The sequence below is a fragment of the Epargyreus clarus genome, unplaced genomic scaffold (genome assembly GCF_041222505.1).
Source record: "Epargyreus clarus isolate Ecla_fem2 unplaced genomic scaffold, WU_Ecla_fem_2.2 ptg000029l, whole genome shotgun sequence".
In the NCBI taxonomy this organism is placed as follows: Eukaryota; Metazoa; Arthropoda; class Insecta; order Lepidoptera; family Hesperiidae; genus Epargyreus; species Epargyreus clarus.
Window position 1 is genome coordinate 8640380 of NW_027332235.1, and position 25658 is coordinate 8666037.

Below are 25658 nucleotides of genomic sequence, written 5' to 3' on the forward strand. Positions count from 1 at the left end.
GGCTCTTGGACAACAACTTTGCAAAAGATCATCACTTGATCAAATACATAGTTTCCGATTTTATACAATGTATATAGACAAATATTCATTTTTATATAAATAGATATATGATCGACTAACATGGATAAGTAAAGTAAATTATGAAAAAATCGAATTTTGATCTTCTGGGTTGAAAGATCGATTCACTGAATCGATCCATTACTGGAGATCGATTAAAATAATCGATTTTTGGTTCAAAAGATCGATTCTCCGATTAATCGATCTCAGATCGCCATCCGTAGTTCCCGTGGGATTTCCGGGATAAAAACTATCCTATGTCCTTTCTCGGGTCTCAGACTATCTTTGTACAAAATTCCATTCAAATCGGTTCAGTGGTTTAGCCGTGAAGAAGAGACAGACAGACAGAGTTACTTCCACATTTATAATATTAGTAAGGAAGAAAGGATTTGCTGACGGATACATAATTTCAGTGCTTGTTTGATCGAAAGAAGATCGAAGATAGAATCGATTCTTCGGGCCTCGATTTTTTTGTGAATGGATTTATTGCACTTCGATTCGAATCGATTCAAAAATCGATCTTTTTCGGAAAGAATCGCCACCCCTAATATAATCCCAATAAATCTATATAAATAAATATAATGTTGCAACCGTCTCCGCTTGCAAGAATTGATATTTTTAAACTCATGGTTATTTAGAGTATGCCAAAAGACCCACAAACGTAGGTAGGATCCATTACTGGAGACCGATTAAAAAAATCGACTTTTTTTGGTCAAAAAGATCGATTCTCTGATTAATAGATCTAAGATCGCTATCTGGGATAAAAAACTATCCTATGTCCATTCCAGGGTCTCAGACTATATTTGTACAGAATTTTATTAAAATCGGTTCAGTGGTTTAGGCGTGAAGAAGAGACATACAGACAGACAAAGTTACTTCCACATTTATAATATTAGTAAGGATATCAATTAAATAATCGACTTTTTGGTCCAAAAGATCGATTCTCCGATTATTCGATCTTAGATCGCCATCCCTAGTTCCCGTGGGATTTCCGGGATAAAAACTATCCTATGTCCGTTCTCGTGTCTCAGACTATCTTTGTACACAATTTCATTAAAATCGGTTCAGTGGTTTAGGTGTGAAGAAAAGACAACCAGACAGACAGACAGACAGACAGACAGTTACTTTCGGATTTATAATATTAGTAAGGATTAGTAAGGATTTTAAGCACTCTAAGGCGTGTAAATTTTCTCACGATGCAATTACCCATAACTTTCCGCGATTTCCACAGAAGTGATAGCATAATTCTAATTCTATATTTAAAAGGTATACCTACTGCATATGAACATTACGTTCAACCGGAAATTGTATAAAAACACCGCTTAAATTCCAAAAACAATTTATGAAACTTTCCTACAAAATGAACATTTCTCAAAGTTTAGATTGTCCCGAAGCTTTCCATTTTGTACTCTCCAGCTTTCCGCTTTCCTTTTACCTTTCTTTTAGTTACCTTTTTCGAACTGAACCCATAAACTTAGGTCGTAATCTCATCGATACCTTCGCAATGAACCTTTATTACTGAAGGCTTCTATAGGCGTGGGAAGAGTTCCTGTAAACATTTTATTACTGGCCGTAAACCAAAATTAAAGTTCCCTCGCAGAATTAGGTGGGTTACTTGAAGGTGAAATGATAAAATGTCAAAGGCGAAGATGAATGCATGAAAACAGCGCTTATGATATAGTTTTTATTTAAGTAGGTACAACACAGTACAAGGTAGGTACGACACTGACTCACTGCAACCCACAGAGGGTCATGTCATGACTTCTGTTGATCTCCTATTTGACTTCCACAATTTAGATGAATCGACATCGACACCCTTATTTATCATCAATCCATCACTGTCTTACTACTGGGCACTGGTCTCCTCTCAGAATGGGAAGATTTAAAGGTGGTAGAACCCTTTGTGGTTCGACTCCGGCGGCACCACCGCCACACCTATTTCCACCTAATAACAGCAGTGTTAAGCGCTGCTGTGTTCCGGTTTGAAGGGTGTGGTAAGGGAGACAGACTTTTCCGAGGCGTTCCAGCTTAGTCCCCAGGGGTAGCGGCGCATCTGTGGCCGACCTCAGGTAGGAATATCTAATCCTATCTGGGGTTGATTACAGATGTCCATGGGCGGCAGTAGCCACATCAGGTGGACTGCATGCTCGTCTGCTATTCTTATATTATAAAAAAAAAAAAAAAAAAAAAAAAAAAAACAGGTCCCACCGCACCGGTTAAGTGTGTATTAGTATATTTCACATACCTCATACGCCATACCACTCGATTGAGAGGCTGCGTTTCAACCACTAGGCTATCACGGCTCATTTACGACCCCCTTATTACCTTTTTTTTTAAATACAGTCCGCGCCAAACTGCTGGTCCGCTCCGAATATAAAAAGGAGTCGCGTCGCAATAGCAAATTGGATAATTGGATATACATATACATTTTTAAAAAGTAATGATGCAGTTTTAGTTTTTATAAAAATTGGCCTCGTAACTCCTTTCAGCATTTTTCGCTAATCCTTCTAGTTTCGGATTTAGCCCTGAAGGCCTATTTGAAAAATTCACCCCGTATACCCTCAAAAAATACCCTCACCAGTCGGTTAAAAATACGCACTTAATTTCATTTTGGTTACCAATAAACACGGCCAATTAATCTGTCTCTCGGCAAATCGAATTGCTAAATGTCGACCTCTAATTGATTTTCTGTCATATCAACGTAAAGGTCAGATGAAATCGTAGAAATTTTGTACGACATCTCACTTAATTAATAATTTAATTACTAATTTAAACCTAAGTAACGTGACTTCGTTCGTACTTATTAATAAGTGGTAGGTAAATAAGACCGATGTCGAAGACCAGTCTACTTGATGATAAGTACCGCCCATAGACATCTGTAATTTATACCCTGGGGGGTTACTACCATCTCTTAAAACAATATTATTTTAATCCTACTTTTACTTTTTTTGCAGTAAATTTTAGCTTTTTAATATGACAACTTCAGTTGGTTTTATACAATGGATCGAAAAATTAATAAGGGCTCAAGTTTGTTCAACTGTGTATGACGAAATATTTTACTGTTTTAAGGAGGAAATAAAACTTTCCTGAACTATGATGGTTTTTAAAAGACGGTGGTAGGCCCCCTGTACCTAACTAATTTGCAAACAGTACCTATTGAAGTACCTAAAGTCACAAATGTATCGTTATATCATTGAGAACTATGTTATAATACCTCAAGTTCCTTACCTCCTTACATACATGCAACACATAACATTGCTGAGATATATTTTTTTTTTTTTTATATATATAACCTAACGATAAGGCAGACGGGCTACCTGATGGAAAGCAGTCACCGTCGCCTATGGACATTTGCAACACCAGAGGAGTCGCCAATGCATCGCCGGCTTTGAAGGAGAGCTCTTTTTACACCCCTCTTGAAGAGCCCCATGTCATAGTCCTGAGGGAATACCTCAGGAGGAATATGTAAATACAACCCCATCAAGACACGATGCATCTGGATAGCTACGTTAGCAAACTAAAAACTGTATAAAGGACGAAGATACTGAATCTTCCTGTGAAAACACGTAGGTACTTCTATTGCGAGAAATTATTCAGTTTTACTTTTAGATACATATAAGTAAGTACTTCGCGAAAACAAACGGTGTGGATTCGCACAAATTGTTTGTCACCACGGGATAGACCTGCCCGGCAGCCCGAAGTATGCAAATTGCAAACCATCGCCTATCTGAAAACGCCTGATGGAAGGAATGCAACATCACAATCTCACAACTGTACCTACATAACCTATACATTTACAAGATCGGCTCGTTTAAAGTTACAAGAAATTAAAAAGCTTACTTTTAAAACTGGAACTTGATCCACAAGGAAATTTAGGTGATGAAAAATATGCAAACAAAAAAGTTTTCAACAATATTACATCAGGACGTTATTAAAGTCCATCGGGTTAGAAGTAATTAAGAAATTCCTACAAGTTTCCTTTGAAAACTTAGATAATTAATGTTTTTGCTGTTTTTCTCGTTTGGCTTCATGAACAAAACTTGTTCCTTAGTATTCATTTTTTATGAAAATTCTAGGTACCTATCAAATTAATTTTAATTTCCGTTTGACATTTTATCTTAAAACTTACGCGATAAAAATATTCTTAGTTAGTAGAAACGGAAAATCTCAACTTCATAATATATAAAAGTATATGCTTACAATTACTTAACAAAAATTTTGTAACACCGCTTCAATAAATAATTATAAATCGGTTTAAAAACTGATATACCCAAAATATCGGAAATTTCATTAGCGATTAATTTTATTGTCGTGTCTCGGCATGCGGCATAATACCTAAAATGTATTACTTCAGTAATCTTTGTAAATAGAAAAATACAACCTTACTAGTTCATAGGTTATAGTTATGCTTAGGGAATTATCTTTTGTAGTTATCCTTGCGTCTTATATAATGTATATATGTGCCTATATCAAAACCAATTTACAGGGTTATTACGACATTATTTCGTCCGACACGGTAAAAAATTAAGGATTTGCTTATAGCTGGAAACTAAATCTCATATGCACTTCGGAGAGCACATTAAATTGTTCAATGTTGATATAAATTGTTACCATTACCGACAAATCATTTAATCGTATCGCAGGTTACGGCCAATTGAAAATAGAGTGATTAGAAAATGAAAGAAAATGAAATGAAATGAAATAATTTGATAGTAGTAGCAGACGGTACAGACCTAAATTGAAATGTTCCCAGTTTATTTATTTAATCCTAATTCAACCCTTTCAAAGATAACGATCAACAACTTGCGGTAAGTAACAATTTAATCTTCGAACCCGCTGGCTCAATCTTATCTTCAGTTGGTTTTTGACTTTCTAAAGTAAAATAATTTTGAGAAATTAGTAATGGACTTCGAGTATTTGTACTTTGCAGAGTTTACAAAAATATTGACTTAATAATTAGAAAATTGTTTTCAATAACTCTGCTAGCAATAAGACACCTACTTATAAACTTCGTTAATAATTCCGTTATGTATTAATAATTATTTTGTGATAAAACGTAAAACGCGTAAAACAGTGTGAAGTTACCTATTGCTTATTACATAATAGAAATAAAGACTCAATTAGCCACAGTATGATTTATAACAATTATTATACTCTATTTTGAGCTCTAGAAGATAATAATCACGAAATAAAAAAATAAGGCACCTTTTGTTCCTCGACAAAATTAGATTTCTTACCGAAAACGAGTTTCAGATAGGTACAATACTTAGCGCTTATTTATATCTATGGGTATTTGGGTAATAATTATATTTGAAAATAAAACACTCCTCAAGTGTTTACATCAATTTATTTCAGCATAAAACTCCTAAAATTAGTGGTCATAATCTATATCATTATGGAACAAAGTCCATACTCCATCCTTAGAAACTATTACTAATCTAATTAGTATTAACCTATTTTCCATTGACAAACATAAATAACGCAATAGGAAAATAGTTCACAAATCCTAGGTTTTTAAATTTTAAAAACCATATACACCTATAGATACTGCCGTGAATCAACATAACACAATGATAAATTGTAGCTTATTGGATACCACACGAGATAGTAATAAATTTAAGCATTCTTTCAACTGAAAATCTACTTAAAAACACTACTAACAGCTTAAATAAAATAGGTCATGCATGACGTTTATTATATTAAAAAATCACGTTCAAATTGTACATTGAAATTGTATTTTCTGGTTCTCCAATAACAATATTTTTCCGTGAAACTCCAACACAAACATTTATTTCCCTTCTCCGCAGCGATTACTAAAGAATACACTATGCATTTTTACATCAAAGTTGTTAGAAATATAATTTTCCGCAGTTTCAATCCGAAATTTAAACAGGAAATGGTTATTTTGAAAACATGGAATGTTGACTTTTACTAAATCCATTGTTTTATTGCATACATTAACATTACATAATAGATATAGTCGAGAAAGCATATATATTTGACAGTGACTTAATGTTACAGGATACTATAATAAATAATATAATAGTAGGTATTAAAACATTACTTAAAACCTCAGTATTTTATGTTATAATTAAATGACTAAAGAGATATGGATGAAAACGGCTTACTCCACTAGTTTGATAACCATTACGAATAATATATTCACAGACACTATCTGGCGAACCGAACAAGATTATAAATAGTTATATTAACACATTTTTAAACATGATAGAGGAGTACCCCACGAAAATCTTCCTCTGCAAACGTATTGAATTTATAAGTATAAGTGTCTGTTATATTAAAAGACTACATTGGATTTCCCAAGTAAAAATAAATAATTGAAATAAACACGTACTATATTTGGTTACTGAACAGTATAATTCAAACACTACATTTTACAACTATTCCATTTTATTATTGAAAGTCTGTAATGAACTACAGACCAAGTTTAGAATAGAAATAAAAACCCTTTCGTACAAGCGATTGCTTATATACAAGCGGCAAAACAAATTGTCATAAGGACTACTGAGTTTTATAATTTAATTTTTTATTATTAAGAGAATAATTGCTGAGACATTTACGGTTTTATAACAATTAAGTAATCCCAATATTGGGCATGGCTCTCTCCAGAACTGAAGGAGCTTACACTACGCTATTCCAGTGGGGATTTCGAAGTCCAAAAATTCCAATTCCATTTCAGATTTGATCAAATCACATGACACCATTTAATATACATCTAGAACTTACCAACCTCACTAGATTTTCTCTCATTTCACAATCATTTGAACTTTAAGAAAAGGCAAACTTTAATGCTGTCATATTGAAAAATATTTCTGCAATAACAACTACCATTTATTAACAATCATTGCCAACAATTTGGTACAATGTTCTACGGCGTTGTTTACTTATTGTCAGCTAGCACTAGACCTCTCCCTGACACCTGACAACTGATAATTACTGATCTGATCTTCATTGTATAGTTAAGACGCTACCATATTGTTGTGTATAAGATCTGAGTTGACGTGTTTTCTAATAGATGACTAAAGCGAATGAGAGAACATTTATTGGTATTACCAAAGAAGTGTCAAAAAAGTGGTGACTGGTATGGACATTGGAGTGTAAAGTGCAATTTGATTGATTGGTACGGACATCGAAGCGTCCAATGAGAGTGGGATAGGTAAGCACGTCCAAGCGTGAAACTTGGATGGGTTTATTGGTACTGACTTGGGATCGTCACGTGAGAGTGGGGTGATAATTGTCACCGTTACAATAGTACAGTCCGCGCCAAACTGCTAGTCCACTCTGAATATAGAAATGAATCGCGCCGCCATAGCAAATAGTATGACTACATCGGCTCGCAACAACTTCAGAGCTGACTAGCAGTTTGCCGCAGACTAGATATACACTACTTTAGCCGCGGCCGTGGCCGAAATCCATGTTGCGTGTCGCTCTCGCAGTCAGTAGAAGTGGTGCATGTTACATTTCATTCGCTTGATCAGAGCTATCTGGCATCTCAGCGGTGGATACGTGCGTCAATTGCCGCGCACGGGACCTGTGTCGGCTCGCACTCACGCTCGGTTCGATTACCGACGGGTTAATCGCGCCAAGCACAAATGGGTTCAACGGCGCGACCATCGAAGCGACATGCGAGAGTAGATTAGGCGCGGACGCGACAGCGTTGATCGGCACCGACGTCGGAACGTTCAGTGTGAACGAGTTCATGAGGAAGGAATCAGCAGATTGGTTGGATGTATTAGGTACGTGTCGCACGCACCTCGTCACCGTCACGAACGAGTACCTGACGTACGTCCGTCCCGGCGGTGTGCGCGGCGGTGGTCAGTGGCGCTGGTCGCGCGCGTCGCGGCGGTGGTCGCGCTCGCGGTCGCGGTCGCGGTCGGCGGGCGGCGGCTCGCGGTCGCGCCGCTCGCGGTACCGCTCGTCGTAGTACGGCGCTGCGGCCGCTCGCTTGGTGCTACCAGCTTCCGCGGCGCCCGCTTCCGCTGCGGCCTCTACTGGTGACTTGCGGGGCCTGCGAAGAAAAACAGTTTTAGAATATTGCTAAATAGACGCTTAATATACGCCATTACACACATTCCAACCATTGAAATTCGTCAGTGACACGATCGCACACGAATTGTCATTTACAAATGGGTCAGAAACTCATAATCATAAGTAATATACATATTAATGGGTATGTGTTTCGAATTACACATTACTTGTCCATGGAGTATGCAATCCGAGCATTAGATACTGGTCTCAAATGGACCTTTGCAATATATAGCAAATAACTAATAAGCTACGGCTTCCAGCGCTTTTTAAAACCGTTTATTTAACTTTATTAACGTATATGTATGCCTCAAAATGTTGTTAAGGCCTTACTATTCAGAACTCCCTAAAATAGTCTAGGAGATGGTTAATCTTCATACAGCATTTGTGCAATTAAATTTAACATGCAAACAAACTGAATCCATTTTATTATAACCAGTTTTATTATGCTCCTTTGTGTACATTACTTTTATTTTGTCATGTCATAAAAAGTGCAATGAAAACCATAAAGTTTATAAATTATTTTACATAATATTACTGGACTAAGTCAATACTCACTATATTTTCTTCCTGCAATAATAAATTCGGGAAATTTAATTGATAATAACTTTCACATTTATGGAGAGGTATATTTAATACTTTATATATAATAAATTATATTTTGCGTGTTTTAATAAATAATTAAAAGAAGTTAACTTTCTAAATAACTACAAGATAATTCACTATTCTTGTAATATTTTGCATAATAATTCAGCATATTTGAACTACACACTGATGCATAATATGCTTACAACCCTTAATGGCCTAACAGTAAAATAATAATTTTACACGGCCCCAATCGTTTTTTACATAGAATTTACTGGACAGTAATTAATAATGCACATTTATTTCACTATAATAATGACCTATACGCCGTTTCTTAATTATAGTCATGAACCTGCACAGTTCTAGATCTAAAATCAACTCACCTCTCCTCACGGCTGTGTCCCCTGTTGTAATGATCTGCGCGTTCGCGCTCGCGAGACCTGGAACGATCGCGCTCCCTCTCACGGTAATCCCTGTAATATCTGGAACAAGAAAACTATGTGTTACATTGCAGTTCATAATAGGTGAAGCCAAGGGTTCATACGTACAATATGCTGGAAAGGGTAGAACAAACGTATGGTATGTTTATTGGTAAATGATGGTTTTTTGACAACAATTGCTACATACATAAATAAAACAGTTGTATTTAAACAATCTCAAAGAAACGAACCGTGACGTATAGTAAAAACAAAAAGGCAATAATTTACAGCCACATACATAATAATATATTCTTATAAGAATAAAGGATGGAGGAAAATACGGTCTTTATAAAAATAAATATATAACTCAATTTATTTATTGTACTTTGAGACCAAGCAATGTGACAAAACATCAAAGCGGGTAAAAAGGAGCATTAAAATCCTCATATAACATCAGTGATCCTTTTTTATATTGTAATATATATTTATGTGCAGCCTGTTGCTCATAATAAGAGAAAATCGGACTATATAGACTCAACCCCACAATATATTTTTTATATAATGAACCAGAATTACACACAGTATACAAAACCAAACATTGCAATAACAATTAGACACCAATCTAAAACAACAGTGTACAGCTGGTAGTACCCGTATCAAACCTTTCAAATTTATTGAAAGCATTGAAATTCATATAGATTATCCCAAGTTTTAAGGCATGTACACATTTAACGACTAATCCGGTAGCACTAAATTCTCGCAATGTGTCTTTTTATAAAACCGTAGAGTATAATATGAGCACAAAATAAAATGTCCAAATAATTAAAGACATATTAATAACGTTTTATAAATATCGAAAGAACTTATTAAATAAGTCGTATGCGCGTCGTTTTGTTATTAAAATGCACTGTCTTTTTCGAAACAAAGAAATACAAAGGGAGGGATAGTTTCAAACTGGCTTATTAGTAGCGCTATTTTTGAAAATGTTAATTTATTTTTATGCACAAATTAGACACCACTTACGCGTCACGGTCGCGTTCACGATCGCGGTCCCTCGACCTTTCCCTATACCTGCAAAGTTATAAGGAAAATTAAATAAAAAAAAGATCCCCAAAACTCTAAACTTTAAGTTAAGTCATTACACTTACTTATTACGTATGGCATATTAATTTTAAGAACTTACGTATCGCAATGCATTTTAACAACAAACGCGGCTATAGGTTTTTTTATATCCGATTATCTTCATTTTCTTTTTTCATATTATTAGGCTAAAACGACGCAGTTTAGATTTTTTCTTTTTTTGTATCGATTTTTTAACCGAAAAAAGTCTCAACTTTCTATAACGGTTATGGTCGAATTTCGAACATTTATAGAAATCTAGCCGATATTTTATGATGTGTTATCCGGTATCGACCTAAATTGCATTGGAAATATTGTATTGCTAAATAATAATTGCCGACTCTATAAATATGCTCTTATATTATGTATCTTTGTATATTACATTACTGATATAATCACAAAAAATATAGTAATTACTAATACAGCAATAAAGCATCTACCTTTATAAGCCAAAAAATAAAATTAAAGTATCTGTGTTCTAAAATTAATTGTGTGTACCTTGCATAAAACCCCTATTTATAAGCTGATATGTTTACATAGTACCTACATGGAAACGTTTTTAAGCTTTTTATAGCATTATAGAAATTAATTTAATCTCACACTCTTACTTACATAGCACCAACTTTAACATAATTGTTATTGGTGCATAACCATTCCTTTTAACATTGACCAATAAATAAATAATATTTCATCTATGTCTGACTTACATATGTTTTACTTGCAAGGCAACATTGAATTATTTCGTCCATTTCATCTATTTGTCTGTCGTTTTTACTGCCAATGTAACATTGTATTAAAACCGCGGCATTGATGAGAGCTGTACGGGCCACTCACAACACCATTTTCATGGAGGTCCAAATTATGCCTCGCCTATGTGGCGGAGCTTTGTGAGAAGGGTTATCAGATAGGAGATAGTTCTTTTGGTAGCCCTCCACACATAGCTCTATTATTATTATTTTTAATTAAATTGAATTGAATTGTAATGATCATAATACTTACTAATACTAGATTTAAGTTCTTACTAACACACATGGATCAATGTAATCTGTTAAATTATATTAAATTATTTCGTTCGTTTGTTACAACATCTAATTTTCACTAGAAACGCCTATCTGTAATCACCTGTATTATATGTGTACTCAACTACTCACCGATCACGTTCATCCCTATCCCTGCTGCGATCGCGGTACCGACTCGCGGATCGCTCCCGGCGTCGCGGCGCGCGGTGATGCGGCCGCGATTCACGTTCGCGGGACCGCGAGCGTCGTCGCTCGCCGCTGTACGACTTCGTCTCTACACCGTGAAGCGTGTCTTGCAGTGAGGATATCAGTATCTTGCAGCGGTCGTCGTGCGCCACCTGTGTATTTTTAGTTTTGTTTCTCAATAACAATAAAGTCAGTATATTGACTGTTTCACGTCACGAAATGTGTAATTTTATTCGTTTAAATTTGACCATTACATCCAGATAAACGCATGGAGGAGATAAGTGCACACAGTCTTTTTAAGTTTACGTATTTTGCTTATGTTATTACCATGGCATTTTCACGAAAAATTTACAGCGCAATCCCGAACTGTATCATAATATTTTTTTCCAATATGCTATTTGAAATTTAGTTTTGTGTGAATAGAAGTAAGTACTGTATGCCAGTGTTCTGTAATCTCTCTGCAGTGCACAAATTAAGCAAAATAACAACATCGTTCAATATTGTAAATCTGTTTTACAGATACACCTAATATACTATGTAGCACTCTCGTTGACTTTATCAATTTGATTTAAAAAGAAACAATAATAATTAAATTGTACTCTAGTGAATACTGCTTTGAATTAATCACTCAGATCCTATTAAGAAACATTGTGCATTTCACGGCAATAATATAAGGAAAGGCATATACACCATAAATCATTAATCCTAAATACAATCCCAAAAACCTTGTAGAAAACTACACTGTATAAATATTATTTATATTTAGTAGCTGTCCTCACCTTACTCTGCTTGATGAGCGATATAGCAGTGACGAGCGTCTCTATAGCCGAGGCGTATTCACCCGCGGCGGCGTCGCTGACGGCGCGCGCGATCGCGCTCGAAGACACCGTTCTGTTGCGGCTCATCACCTCCTCGAACTCCGCCTCGCTGATAGCGGGGATTGGCGCGTGGGGAGCGTGGGGCGCGTGGGGTGCGTGGGGAGCGTGGGGTGCGTGGGGCGCGTGGGGTCCGAGCGGTGGGGGATGGTGGGCGGGACGCGCCTCCGCTGACGGGTAGCTCTGAAAGACGCACGTATATGATAATGTGACGTCACAAGTAAGATGCGTCGCGGTTAACATAAATGTGGTGGTAGAAACTTTTCTGATTCGACTGCGGAGACACCACAGCTACAACTATTTCTGCCTAATTACAACAGAGTTAACCGCTACTCTGTTCTGGATTGAAGGTGATAAGGGAGACATACTTATCTGAAGCATTATAACTTATGACCGTTGTAAATAATCAATCTATGCAATGTTTTCCTTACCAAATATAGACATTTGACAATTTACCATATAAATCCAGTAAAAACACTTCACTAGTGTCGTAATTTATACAATTACAAAACTGCCCAACCATAAAATGAGTTGAGGAATGTACTGACTACAATATGTATTTTTTTATATTTAGTAAAATTATAATGTGTATAAAAAAATATTACCTGTGGCGGACGACCATATGGCGGTTGTCTGGGGCCTTGGGCCGGCGGTGGGGCGCCGTGTGATGGGTGTCCGTAAGGTGCTCCCGGGCCTATAAACAACGAATAATAATGAAACTTTTTATTTGTAATGGTCCTTATATTATGATGGGAAGCAATCTCTACAGCAACAAAATTCCACACTAGAAATATAGCATTATCGTAGGGCCTCTGCCCTATCTCTATATACGTGACTATTTAAACCTCAAAACATGTCAATAAGGCAGTAAGCACTTATAAGTCGCATACTACTTAGTTAAATAAGTAATAAATTAATTAAGTTGTTTAATAAAGCGACTCACGTTGCCGAGCCATCACCATACCGATCCGACACGCGATGGTTCGACCCGCGGCCAGACGGATATCTTAATTATGAATATAAATTTCTCTAGGTCTGTGTTTTTGATATATATTTTTTTTAATGTGTGTGTCAAATACAAGGTGCTCCACCTTAATAACATCTCGTGTCGTGGACGTCGTTCTACACTTATAGCAGTAAGTGTAGAAAGATTTTCTCTTTATTATAAGTGTAGTAAACAAAAACAATACTAAAGTATTATACTCGCTATATATTAAGTGCTCACTGTGTGGTGCGTTGAAGTGTCCCGGGGGTCCCGGTGGGCCCGGCGGCCCGGGTGGAGGTTGGTTCGGCGGCGGTTGCACCGGCGGTTGTTGGCTGAAGAACGCCGGGTTCACGTGCGGTGCTGGAGCGCCACCTACGCCTGAGGGATTTATTTATCTCTTAATAGAACATTGAGCTAAAGCTCACCAACCAATGTAATTAACCCAAGACTAAAGTCTTAATTACATTGGTTTACATATTCTAATATAAATATAACTTTAACGATTTAGTTGTATTGACTATTGACACATCGTCATATGTCGTGATATTCATAAATAGTGAATACCAACAAAGCCACCTCAACAACATTTAAGTTTTTTTTTATTTTAGTTACATAAAGGTATGTAAAATCTTGTAAAACCAGTTTGTAGTAAGGCTAAAATTGAGAAACCCAGCAGTTGTAATATCTTGCTTGGTATTTATTTGAATGCCCGGCGACTTGTATATGTCCGTAGTCCGTACCAAAAAAAATCCTAATCGTCCCATGGACATGCATACATGTCCGAATTTAGCGCCTTGGTATTTGGCTTATTTCAAATTATCTACGTATAATTTGTGGCTAAAAATACTTTTAATATGTAGTATGTGAACCTATTTTACCGATACAACGTGTTCCTTTACGTAAGCATTAAGTAAAAGGTACAAAGGTAAGTAGAAGGTGAAGTATAAGGTACCTGGATGTTGGGGCAATGGCGCTGGTCCACGCGGCGGACCCTGTTGATGAGGGGGTAGCTGATGATGTGGAGGTGGCATCCCTTGCCCTGGCGGCTGCAACATAAATACTAATTAGTGACTTGAATCTAATACTAAGTAGCACTATCTTTAATGAATGGGTTAATTTTTAATACTTTTTCAAGTTTTCATGAAGTTTTCATTCTCATAGAATCATCGACAGCTGAAATACATTAAAATCCCGTGCTGCATAAACCTTGTGTGATACACCTTCATCGACAAGAACAGCAGGCTTACGAGTGGAACGTAAATGTTGTAGTCGGGGTATACAGCATTGTAATTGTATTTTTTTTATAGTCAGACCACCTATTTAGCACTGGAACAATGCACTAGATCTGATCTATACAAGGCTAATATAACGTAAGTTGTTAAGTTTGTACAAATAACAAAATAAGCACGTACCGTGACCGCGTGCGGCGGCGGCATCTGGTGCAGCTGGTGTTGCGGCGGGCCGTACTGCGGCGCGGGCGCCGGCTGCATGTGGTGCGGCGGCCCGCGCGGCGCCCACTCGGGCCCGGCCCGCGGACCCGCGCGTTGCATTTGTGGCGGACCTTGGAACTGGGGAGTTATGTGTGGATTAGTGACGCGATCAATAGATAACATTCGTAGGTGCCTTTGTATCGGACTAGAAGGACCATGATGAACATGCAATATCAATATATAGGAAGGTGTACTGGTTGCCAATTTCCATCTAACTTGACGGACTATTGATTTGACCATAAGACTATAGTTTGTTTCATGATTGGCGAATTTTAAATATACAGAGTGATTTTTTCTAGTGTGTGTATAATAACTTTTACAGTATTCACACAAAGTACTATTGGTTAAAATTGTATTCTTTAAAGTTTGAGTTAAGTATGATGAGTACCAATGTGAATAAGATGCAGTCATTATTCGAACCTTACTTGATATATGACCCTTACTTCGAATATGACAGATACAGAATATTCCAAAGTAACAAATGAATGTTTTGGTAATTGCTCAAAAGAAATATTTAAAGTAATACCTGCATGGGTGGCCTATGGCCTGGTGGTGGGCCCTGATGGCCAGGTGGAGGTCCCTGATGTGGCAGATGATGGGGCGGAGGTCCCTGGTGCTGCGGCAGATGGTGTGGTGGCGGACCGTGACCATGAGGTCCCGGCGGCGGCCCACGGAGCTGATGATGGGCAGGACCCGGCATCATCATGCGCGGTCCGTTAGGACCTGGCCCGTTCGGCCCTCCGCCGAAGAAATCTAAACAATGTAAATCTAATACAAAGTTCGCGCGCTGTCGCATTTTATGCATTGACGATTAAAATAAGTAAATGTGTTTGCCCTTTATTCCACTACGTGAAATCGCAAAACATTCTCTCTTTTGCGACTCACTATCTTAAGTTAAAAATTGAGTTACGAATTAATTTTTTTCCTAGTTCAAGTTGACCTACTCAAGTTTAAATTTCATTAATCTTTATGTTTGCCAAGTGATGCTAGTAGGAAAAAGGGCAAGTAATATCTCATAGAAGTTGCACAATCGTGTATACCTCCTGGGTGGGGTCCAGGTGGACCGCCGGGATGTGGAGGTCCCCGCATCCCTGGATTGTTTGGTCCCGGTGGGGTAGACCTAGTCTTCGACTGACTCTCAAACTGATTCAGTGCCTGAAAAACAGTTGTGTAATAACCCTTTATAATGTGAAGACAGGCATACGAGTTAGCCAGCGAGAAAAGCTACATTTATGCGATAATTTTGAACTCAACAGTTCGCTCGCCACACCACTAATAATGGTTAATATTTTAACTACTTTTATGTACCAATGTCTAAAGAAATGTGGCGTACAAAATATCTTTATAATTTTGTTATTTTACATAATTTATTGTGAACCAATAAACAAATGTGTTGCTCAGATTTTACTATGAAGAAACAATGCAAGAGTTCGCAAGACTGCTAGCGCGTACCCAGTCTTAATTGTCCTATGTAAAAAGTTATCTATGTTAAATTGTTCAACATTATTGTTTAATAGAAAATTACACCAAATAAACCATGGGCGAGTAAAGAAAACTTTAACGCAAAAGTGCCTAAATTTTATCTTCCTGTTGATATCATTGTTTTACAATTTATCGTGACTTGTTTTTAAGAGCAGACTTAAAGTTTCGCAGTGTAGGTACTTCTTATAGTGTCTATTATAGTATATTGGTATATATTATCTTTCATCTCCTGCCGTCAAAATTAGTCCCAACATTAGTCTTACAAAATCACATTTTCATCAGATCATCAGATTAATCCAACATCTTTGGTTCGTAGGTCCATCCGTGGATCTCCCTTAGCAGCAACATAACCTAAACCTTTAACTACCTTATAGGAATAGTTTATGGTCTGAAGGTTGTAGTAAAGAATCTCTCGTTTATCTCGAGAGATATTCGTTAAGAATACTTTTTTGTTTGAACTTTACCGGGTAGATAATATGATTACGTAGCAATTGTAGTTGGTTATTACTTTGTTTATTGAGGGTCCCCGAAAGCAGTGGCGTAACATGGAATTGTGCCGCCTAGTAATGGGTCGTTAAAAAAAAGGACACAAGATGCCTACTCCTTTCTGAAGATTTTTTTCTTGTCTTTGTTACAGGCGGAGTTTCTAATGGTCGTACAATAAGGGGCGTCCCCATTGCGGCAGTGACTGCATATCAATTAGGCCTATATGTACGTATGATTTATTTAAATGTATAATTAAAATAAGCCAAAAGTCAACAATGCTCCTACCAATAAGATCTTATTCCTTCAAATGAAACGATATTATAAACTTTTGTGATTCGTTTTTATCACGTTGGCACGCTAAATTTGTGAAAAATACTGTAAAGTTATTGATAGTGTACAAATAATCATTGTTTTTTTTTCTTCTCGAATTCTTCACTCATTTGTGACTTTTCTATCATATACTTATTTTTTCTTTAGGACTGTGTTTGCCTTCGAATTTTAAACTATTACTATACAAATACTTATGGTTACCTGTTTTGTAGGCAATGTGACGACTGGGTGCTGCCCATGAATTTCTTTCTTGCCCAAGCGATCCAAGACCATCCTTATGGACTGGTCGGACCCAAGGGAAATCACGCAGAACCCCTTCGACTGTCCATTTGCCCTGTTCTCGAAAAACTTGACATCTTGAAAGTCCGTTACGCCGACGTCCGCAACGGCGTTAGCTATGTCTTGATCCGTCGCCCACTGCAATCATTCCATTGAAAAACTAAGGAACAATCTCTCGCGGGGATAAATTGAGCAATAAAAAATATATTATGGCGAACATTTCGCGTGGTTTGTACTTAAGTATTCACGTACCTCATGGTAAGGCGCCAGAGAAATATCCGAATGTGTTAAACCTAACGTAACGGCTTTTACTCAAACCGGCTTCGCGATATTTCGGTCCCTATTTCCCGGTAAAATCCTAGCATAGAAACAGCTGATAGTTATTTTCTCCGTACGGTAAAATTTATAGATCCACTACATCCAATCAGTCTTATATTCCTACCTCATTCAAACTTTTCAAATTGTCTAAAGAGTTTTATATCATCCGCAATGTTATATATATCCTGGTAACAGGTAACGTTGGGTGAAAAGGAAACAGTTTTTTTGTAACCATTTTTTTATTGTCAATATCACAGTCTTTTATGGCAATCAGTAATATTTAATGGCAATTATAATTAAAAAAGCAGCCCACAATTACTGCAAACCAAACATTAATTAAAATATGATGGCGATTCCTTCTGGACAATAATGAAGGAAGTCAGACATTTAACCAGCTTTTAAAAAGTATGTTAGCTTAATCTTACTTTACATTAACTTTTAAAAATAGTTATTGTCTTTATTTTAATATTATGACATATTGAGTTATCCATTGTGACAAAACGTAAATTTATAATAGATCTATAATTTCATATTAATTAATAAAACAAGACAGTAATTATTTATGTGGAATTTCTAACAATAACTTGAAAAAAGTATGATTTGATGTAAAATTTTGTCAGATAAAAACTTCTTCACAGGGGAAATCTATATTATGTTTAGTAAATTAATTAAGCATATTAACACTTATTTTAGAAATCAATGATACACGTGTTCCAGGTCAGCTTACCAATTGTTCTACACAATATTTGTAATGTTATAAAATGTGTAATGTTATACAGTATCTGTTATAAGAACAAAATCGCGCAATTTTATAATTAACGATAACGATGTATTAGGTTATTAAAAATATTAAATCTTTAAATATAACGAGAAATGTATATGCTTCGAAAATTTAATACAATAATCTTAGTTATTAGAGCACCATATCTAACATTTGTATATTTTATGCGTAAAAAACATTCACTTTATCTGATTAGACAATATTAGCAGGGTTTATGTGCCTTTATAATAAATGTAAATAATTATGTAAATGTTTGGACGGATTCAACCCAACAATTATTTGAATGTTACCCTGTAGGCCATAATATACAATGCACATGACTGATCACATGAGCTTATTTGCAAAATTCATGTTACCAAAAAAATTAAAAATAATAAAAATACAATACATATAAATGTGAGAATTAAAACACACAGCTACATGTAACAAGCATAAAGTTCTTACCTCGATGAAACCTGAAGGAAATATTAGTAATGACATAAAAGTAACCAGAATTCATAAGGTTATAATCATATTATGCATACAGTACATAATAATAATATCACCCAAAATTCTGGTTGTAAATGCAATCCACAGACAATGTGTAAACATAGAAAATACTTTTGTAAATCATAAGCATTTGCCCTAACATGATATATTATTTTGAATGAAAATTGTAATAAACAATGTGTGTGCGTTGACATTAATGTGCGGAAACATCACATTAAAAAACATTTCACCTACTATTTATTCCATAAATTTTAAATTATAGGATCCGACAAAATAATATCAAGAACTAATTAACCTGTTCTGGATCCGTATGCTTCAATTATTCTTAGTGCTAATAAAAAGTTTTAATGGTAAATTATTAGTAACATTGTAATACTATATCGCTTTCTTTAACTTTTATCATTTACAAGACTTTTTTGGCTAAAGAAGTACTTGACCTATCTTTACCCAGGTAATCCACAAGTTACCAAAATCTCTTACCTATACATGCTACGTAATAAGGTTTGCCTTCACAATTCAGACCAAATACCGCAAATAAATGTATTATCTATTTATATCACCACAAAGTATTATTCACTGAACAATGACATATCTATCTAATCGTATAAATCTTAGCATTGTTTTTATATACAAGTATTTTAAATACGGTTACAAAATTAATATACATATAAATACATACAATAACTGTTCATTCTTCAACATTCATAAAATCAATTGCAAACATCAGCTCTCCTCACCGATACATGCAAAATATATTGTGTTGGACACAAACTTATACAAGTGATAGTTATATATAAAAGAGAAATTTATCATGTTATGGTATGTACTGTAGGTAACATAGACATTACGAACATTCTAATATTTATATATACATTATAACAATTCAGCACATATAGGGTACAAACACATTTGCAATTCATTTTTTGTTTTTATTTAATGTAACAGCACTAGTGCAACAACTGAAAATTGAATGAACTACAAAGCAGAAATTTTGTGCAAAATGCAAACACTACATGTTATTCTTATTTATGTTAATAAAAATATTGTAACTTCATTAGTTACCACGAAGCAATGTTATAACAGGATACTAAATACTATCTTATTGAAAGTCAATATAAATACAGATGACATCAGTAATACTAAGCTTCAAATACTAAAAACTAATCTATAGCTAAAACTCTACCCGGATAATAAACTAGTACAAACCATAACATGTTTAATTATAACAGTTCATAAGTATCTCTCCGAGAATTTGTTTTTATAATTTTCAACAGCAAGAAGTATCCTAGTAAAATGTAGGATATATACCAGAACCATGAGCTAAAGGATGAAAATATAACAATAAAAATAATTCAACGGCACATGTTACTAGATGCAATAAACAGAAACAAAAATATTTCGAATTAATGAATCTTTCACACAGAGTTGTCAATATCTCATTTTAAAAAAGTCGAAGTATATAGTGTTAAAAATATTTTGCATTATTAACTTGCATTACATTATTGTTACATGAAGACAAAAAAAAATATTTTACTAGAAATTACTAGTATTATCCGCATGGTGAACTTATGGAAACTTAAAACAAAATAAACTTGTATTTTTAGTTCTTAAATAGAACTTCAGAAATAAATTGTTATCATGCCCCACAATAACATATTTAAGTCACTTAATATCATTTTAAACTAATGATGTATATTGTTTAAAATGATTCATTGAAATGTTAACTTGTTAAATATATGCATGTTGCTAAAGTCCAGACTAAAATAAGAAAAAAAATGTGTACACTGTAAATCATCGACAAAATCTAACAAAATGACAGCAAACTAGTAAGGATATCAATTCAGTTTATAGTTACTATTGAAATAGCATCATAATTTTCAGACCAAACTAAATTATTCGCTTTTAAATCAAGGAGAATGTCCAAGACTCACATTATTAAAAGATATTGAAACATTAGTATTTTTCTTTGAAATAGCAACTGCTATATATATTGGCACTTGAAAAGCAATCTTATTGATTATTAAGGCATCATTAAAAATATACAGGAGTGAATTAATCTTGAAAATTTAAATTAAATTCACACAACTGTTGCATTGAAAATAATTTAATCCAACAATTAGGCGAGTTTATTATATTTATTTTTAAATGTTTTAATTTGAAATCAATGTCCTGTAAGTTTTGCCTTTCAAGCATCAAGATGTATCTTCAAAATGTTACCCTCTATTATGATATTACTTTATAAAGAATTATTCTTAATACAAATACTTAAAACCCAACTTTCAACCCACTATTTACAATAAAACATTTTTTTTTATCAATTAATCAGTTAAAACGCAAATGCAGTTCAAGTGCCTTTCAATATTGGTCATTCACATTTATCAGACAAAACAATTTATTTATCCAAATAACATAATTCCGATATACAAGTGTATATAATAAGTAATGTCTATAACTGTTAATAAATAATTGTGGTCTGTAACATTTGTTGCTATATCAATAATAATATTTAAATCATCTTAATAATAGCATATTTTATGTGTTTAGCCAAACATAACTTATATAAAAATGGGTGTTGTGGTTCTGAGAAAAGATAGAAGCTTTAAAATATCTTGGAAAATGTGTGCCTCAAATGCATGTGCCTAACAAATTTTGAATTAACATCTTCACATCAATAAAATCAATCAATCAATCTCTTATACAAACAAATTAGAGTGACTTTTAAAGTATTTTTGGAAAGCCTTAAAATAAATTGAGTCTTTATCTAAAATTCCAAAATCTTTAAAACAAGACAACAAAATTTAGACATTCAAATAACTATATTTAACAGATTAACTGTAGTGTATATATACAACATAGCAATATTGTAACAAAAGTACAAAAATTAATATACAGACAAGTCACAGAATCTATTTACATTAAGTTACATAACATTAAAATTTGGCATTATGAGGCATACAAAATCCCTTGTATATTTTAAATCAACATAACTCAGGCACACTCACCACATGTTTATGTTGTATGCAACCAAATTAATTCACGAAGATATTGTGAAACCGAAGTTCTATAGTGTGCATTGTTTTTTTAATATATAACAGCACACCCCACAATAGTAAAATCGATTTACGTGCTTCAATGTGAATGCGGATCATTAACTTCTCAAGTAAATCAACCATCTTATATAGTAAAAATCGAATGTTTTGATAGTTCCGAAGATTTATTAATTTAGTTGTTATATTGAATATAATTTCTCTTTAATTTGTTATATTAAAACAACCGAAGTGAAAATGAAAAGGCCAATTGGCAAATAGGCGATTAAATAATTTGTCATTATAATAATGTCTACCTTTATAAAATGATCCACATTATTTTTTTAATTTGGTTACTATACAATATTGGGCTGTCATCTGCTTAAGAAAATGTAACTGTAGTAGCATGACATAACTGAGATGTAATGAATGGAAATTGCAAGTACAATATTAATCGTAATGTCAAATTAATTAATATATAATTGTAATAACAATAGGTACTATACCAACATCTACCATCGGAAAGTTAATACATATTTTAATCTGTTGTTTATTATGATTTTTATTTGATAAAATGTTTTCAACAGTTTATATCAATAAATAATTATCTTAAATTCAGCAGATAGCAGCCCCACTGATATCTGTTAGGCCAATAAGGTGGAGTTATAATGTACCAATACTATTCAAGAAATGCTACCGTCTGATATGCAAAACATAATACAATACTTACACATACCTACTGATGACTATAAAAATAAATTAATCAATACCGAACAATTAATTCAGCCCACACATTGTGCTAATAACAAATATACATAATTTGCAATATAAAGAAAGGTCATAAATTCCATCTTTTGAAGTGATACAAACTCAGACACAAGTACATTGAAAACAAAATGAAATACTGGTTTCCCTTAAACATTAAAGTACATTAAAATTTTAAATATATCACCATGTAAAATAGAAAATTGGTTACGAGAAGACGGCATACAATCTCGTACATTATTGGTAACGATACATTACAACTTCACAATGCAAAACAGATATCAGGTTTGGTAATTTTAAACTCGATCCTCGTATTTACATTATATTTAAACAGAATTTTACAAACCCAGGTGAGATTGCCGACGTAAAGTTGGAAGCGTCGGCCATGATGATGATTTGAGGCGTTGTTGTGATAGGGCGCGCCGCCGTTTGTCTCCTCCGGTGGGTGCTGCGGCGGCACGGAGTTCGGAGGACCGTCTCCGTCGTCGGGCTTCGATGCCGGCGCGGCGATCACGTCGTCGTACAAATCCACATTATCACCTCCGAAGTCGTCCTGAAAGACGCCGCACCGCCATTTTATTTTACCGCTCCACTATTACCACTAACATACATTATCTCATACGCATCTTAACAATCAATACAGAAAAATATACTAAGAAGAATATGATATGGTTTAGCATATTTTAACTTACCTGACGGTTAAAATCTGATTCAATATCATCGGCGTAGAGATCTATATCCACGCCTCCGTCCGCCATTTTGCGAATAGAGCGTTTTTCACAAAATCGAAGCGCTCAGGCGCGGCTGCGCGGCGTTGTTTCTGACTGACACTGACAAAACACACAGTTTATAAATCCACTTATTTCTATACTCTATGAAATTTACAGCTAATTAAATTATTTTGTACTCGTATCATCAACTTCATTTAGTTACGTATTTTTTTAATCTACATTCTACGTGATTGTAATTTGCCTTCCAGTTGAATACACTAACATAATAAATAAATTAAATCAACATTTTTGACCATTTCCAAATATATATTTAAAAAAAATAAAAAAGGCGGGAACATACAATTGGGTACTTGACAGTTATAACAATAAAATATGAAATATGTTGGATATGATAGCTTATAAGTAAACATAAATTATGCAGTATTTCGTTTATTTTTTAATATGTTCTAAGTATTTTAATTTTTAAAAAGAAATTTTCGATTTTTTATCTGTGGATTTTAAATCCCAAAACGGCGACAGTGCTGCCTCAAATGTCATGTGACGTCACTACATCGAAACCTGTCGATCACATCGAAACCTGAAGTATGTGTAACGTCGAAGTTTATTTCTATATTTTCAATGTGTTGACGTCACGCTACGAAATGACACTTGACCGCCTGTTTTGGCGTAACGTTCCGTTTACCGTAATAAAAATATGTTTTTTATTATTAAATAGCCCTTTTTCGAAAAAATGATCAATGAAAGGCATATATAATACGTATATGAATTCATTAAAACAGTTTCCCAAAAAGTGTCAAGTAGCCAATTCATGAAACGTTATGGCCTGTTTATAATTTTATTTTAATGTATTTTTGTGTTGTATTACTTTGGTGCTCAACAACTGCTTGTCTAATCTAGTCGGTAATAGATCTATCAGGTGAAGCTGTTAACAAGTTTATAAATGTACTTTCTATTTATATTATAAATGTACTTATCTAAGTTTACTTTTAGTATTGAAGTATTTGTAATATTAAAAGGATTCCGTTCAAATTATATTTTCATGAGTAATTATTTCATTGTCGGATGTGCATCAATTTAAGCATCTCAATTAATTAGTTGTATAATTTACCCGATAACTTTATTTTTCTACCAAAATGTCATTTAATAATGCAATTTTGTGTAACATAAAAATCATAAAATGCGTGAATGGCAGTAAGTAGAGCGTTGCAAATGATACGGTAGTGTTTGACCAAATACATAGCTGTGTAAGTATCTTCGTTTCTGTTTATAATGCTTACAATTACAATTTATCGTTTTATATAATATTGTCGATATTAAATCCAAAGAAGAAATACGCAACTAACAGTGTAACGATTTCATCTTTACAGCATAGTGTTAGCATAAGCAATATCTATAAACATAAATTGTATTACTTAAGCGCCCTTAAACTCTTATATGTTAAGTATAGTATAACTTTAAAATATAAAATTTACATGAGTATAAAATTATTTTCCAATAGAAAAATAAAGGTTTTGAAAAAAGAAAAGTATATTGTATTAAAGGTCCATATGTGTATCAGCGCCATCTAGGAGCATCTTGTGAATACACTAACCGAGTATATTTTGCTATGTGCGTTAGTGCTGCTATCTGGGTCAGAGTCAAAACAACGCCGTGGGTCTGTCTGGGGCAGGTTTGGTCTGTGGTGTGCGGGGCACGGCGGGGCGAGCGGGGCGAGGTACATCCATCCCTCGCCATTTTCCGTCAAGCTCAATTCAATCAAGTTTGCTTCTGTCAGTCGTTGTGTTTGTGTGTGGTGTTGTGAAAATTATCCGTACAGATGCATCTAAATGGGAAATCGTGCTGATTCCGACGCCAAAGTATGGGTCGTTTATTGTGTTTGTGGCTTTAATGCACCGTTCGATCAGTGATAATGGCCGAGTGATTTGTTGAGTGTAGTGTTAGTGTCATATGCTGGGCGGTCGCAGCAATTGGATACCTTTATCGTCCCTGAGACGACGGCAGTTCACGGTACAGGAAGGTGACCCATCATGTCGGCGAAGAATATCCCAGGAGATAAGGTAAGGGTTCGCATTGCTGGGACAGTCGACGTCGGTACACAAAAGGTCACTTTTTTGTTTGTTTCTAAACCACTCCTTTCTCGAGCGTGCTATCGACAGCCATCGAGTCTCGTTGGCTACGTGGATGCTTTAC

At 34.8% G+C, this 25658-nt stretch overlaps 2 protein-coding genes across 8 annotated transcripts in view; one reads left to right on the top strand and one right to left on the bottom strand.

Annotated features, from left to right (window-relative positions):
- Positions 1-6771: 6771 nt before the first annotated feature.
- Cpsf6 (cleavage and polyadenylation specificity factor subunit 6) lies at positions 6772-23585 on the bottom strand. Of its 5 annotated transcripts, none has more exons than XM_073089305.1 (14): positions 23430-23585; positions 23084-23290; positions 17281-17496; positions 15822-15936; positions 15308-15534; positions 14704-14859; positions 14244-14337; positions 13514-13669; positions 12912-13000; positions 12211-12489; positions 11378-11583; positions 10131-10178; positions 9072-9170; positions 6772-8086 (listed from the first exon to the last, which is right to left on the bottom strand). In XM_073089305.1, the coding sequence occupies exons 1-14, from the start codon at positions 23493-23495 to the stop codon at positions 7894-7896; spliced, it is 2151 nt and encodes a 716-aa protein (XP_072945406.1). In that variant the 5' UTR covers positions 23496-23585; the 3' UTR covers positions 6772-7893. The 5 variants fall into 5 exon arrangements, with proteins under 5 accessions (XP_072945406.1, XP_072945408.1, XP_072945405.1 ...); XM_073089307.1 differs by having other exon boundaries at positions 13532-13669; positions 15308-15549; XM_073089304.1 differs by having other exon boundaries at positions 15308-15549.
- A 1564-nt stretch (positions 23586-25149) lies between these two features.
- Positions 25150-25658, top strand: part of UBL3 (ubiquitin like 3) — a 279194-nt gene continuing 278685 nt past the window's right edge. For 2 of the 3 annotated variants that reach the window (XM_073089555.1, XM_073089554.1), the window contains exon 1: positions 25151-25525. In XM_073089555.1, the coding sequence (XP_072945656.1) occupies positions 25496-25525 (30 nt within the window). In that variant the 5' untranslated portion in view covers positions 25151-25495. Of the gene's footprint in view, positions 25526-25658 lie in introns of all 3 variants that reach the window. The other variant, XM_073089553.1, reaches the window with a different exon arrangement.

Excerpts from the sequence above, each read along its gene's own strand:
- Cpsf6 (XM_073089304.1), bottom strand. The coding sequence starts at position 23,495 with ATGGCGGACGGAGGCGTGGATATAGATCTCTACGCCGATGATATTGAA. Across the intron at positions 23,291-23,429 it reads AATCAGATTTTAACCGTCAG|GACGACTTCGGAGGTGATAA; the intron begins GTAAGTTAAAAT and ends GGCGTCTTTCAG. Across the intron at positions 13,001-13,513 it reads CAGTGAGCACTTAATATATA|GCCCGGGAGCACCTTACGGA; the intron begins GCGAGTATAATA and ends CGTTGTTTATAG.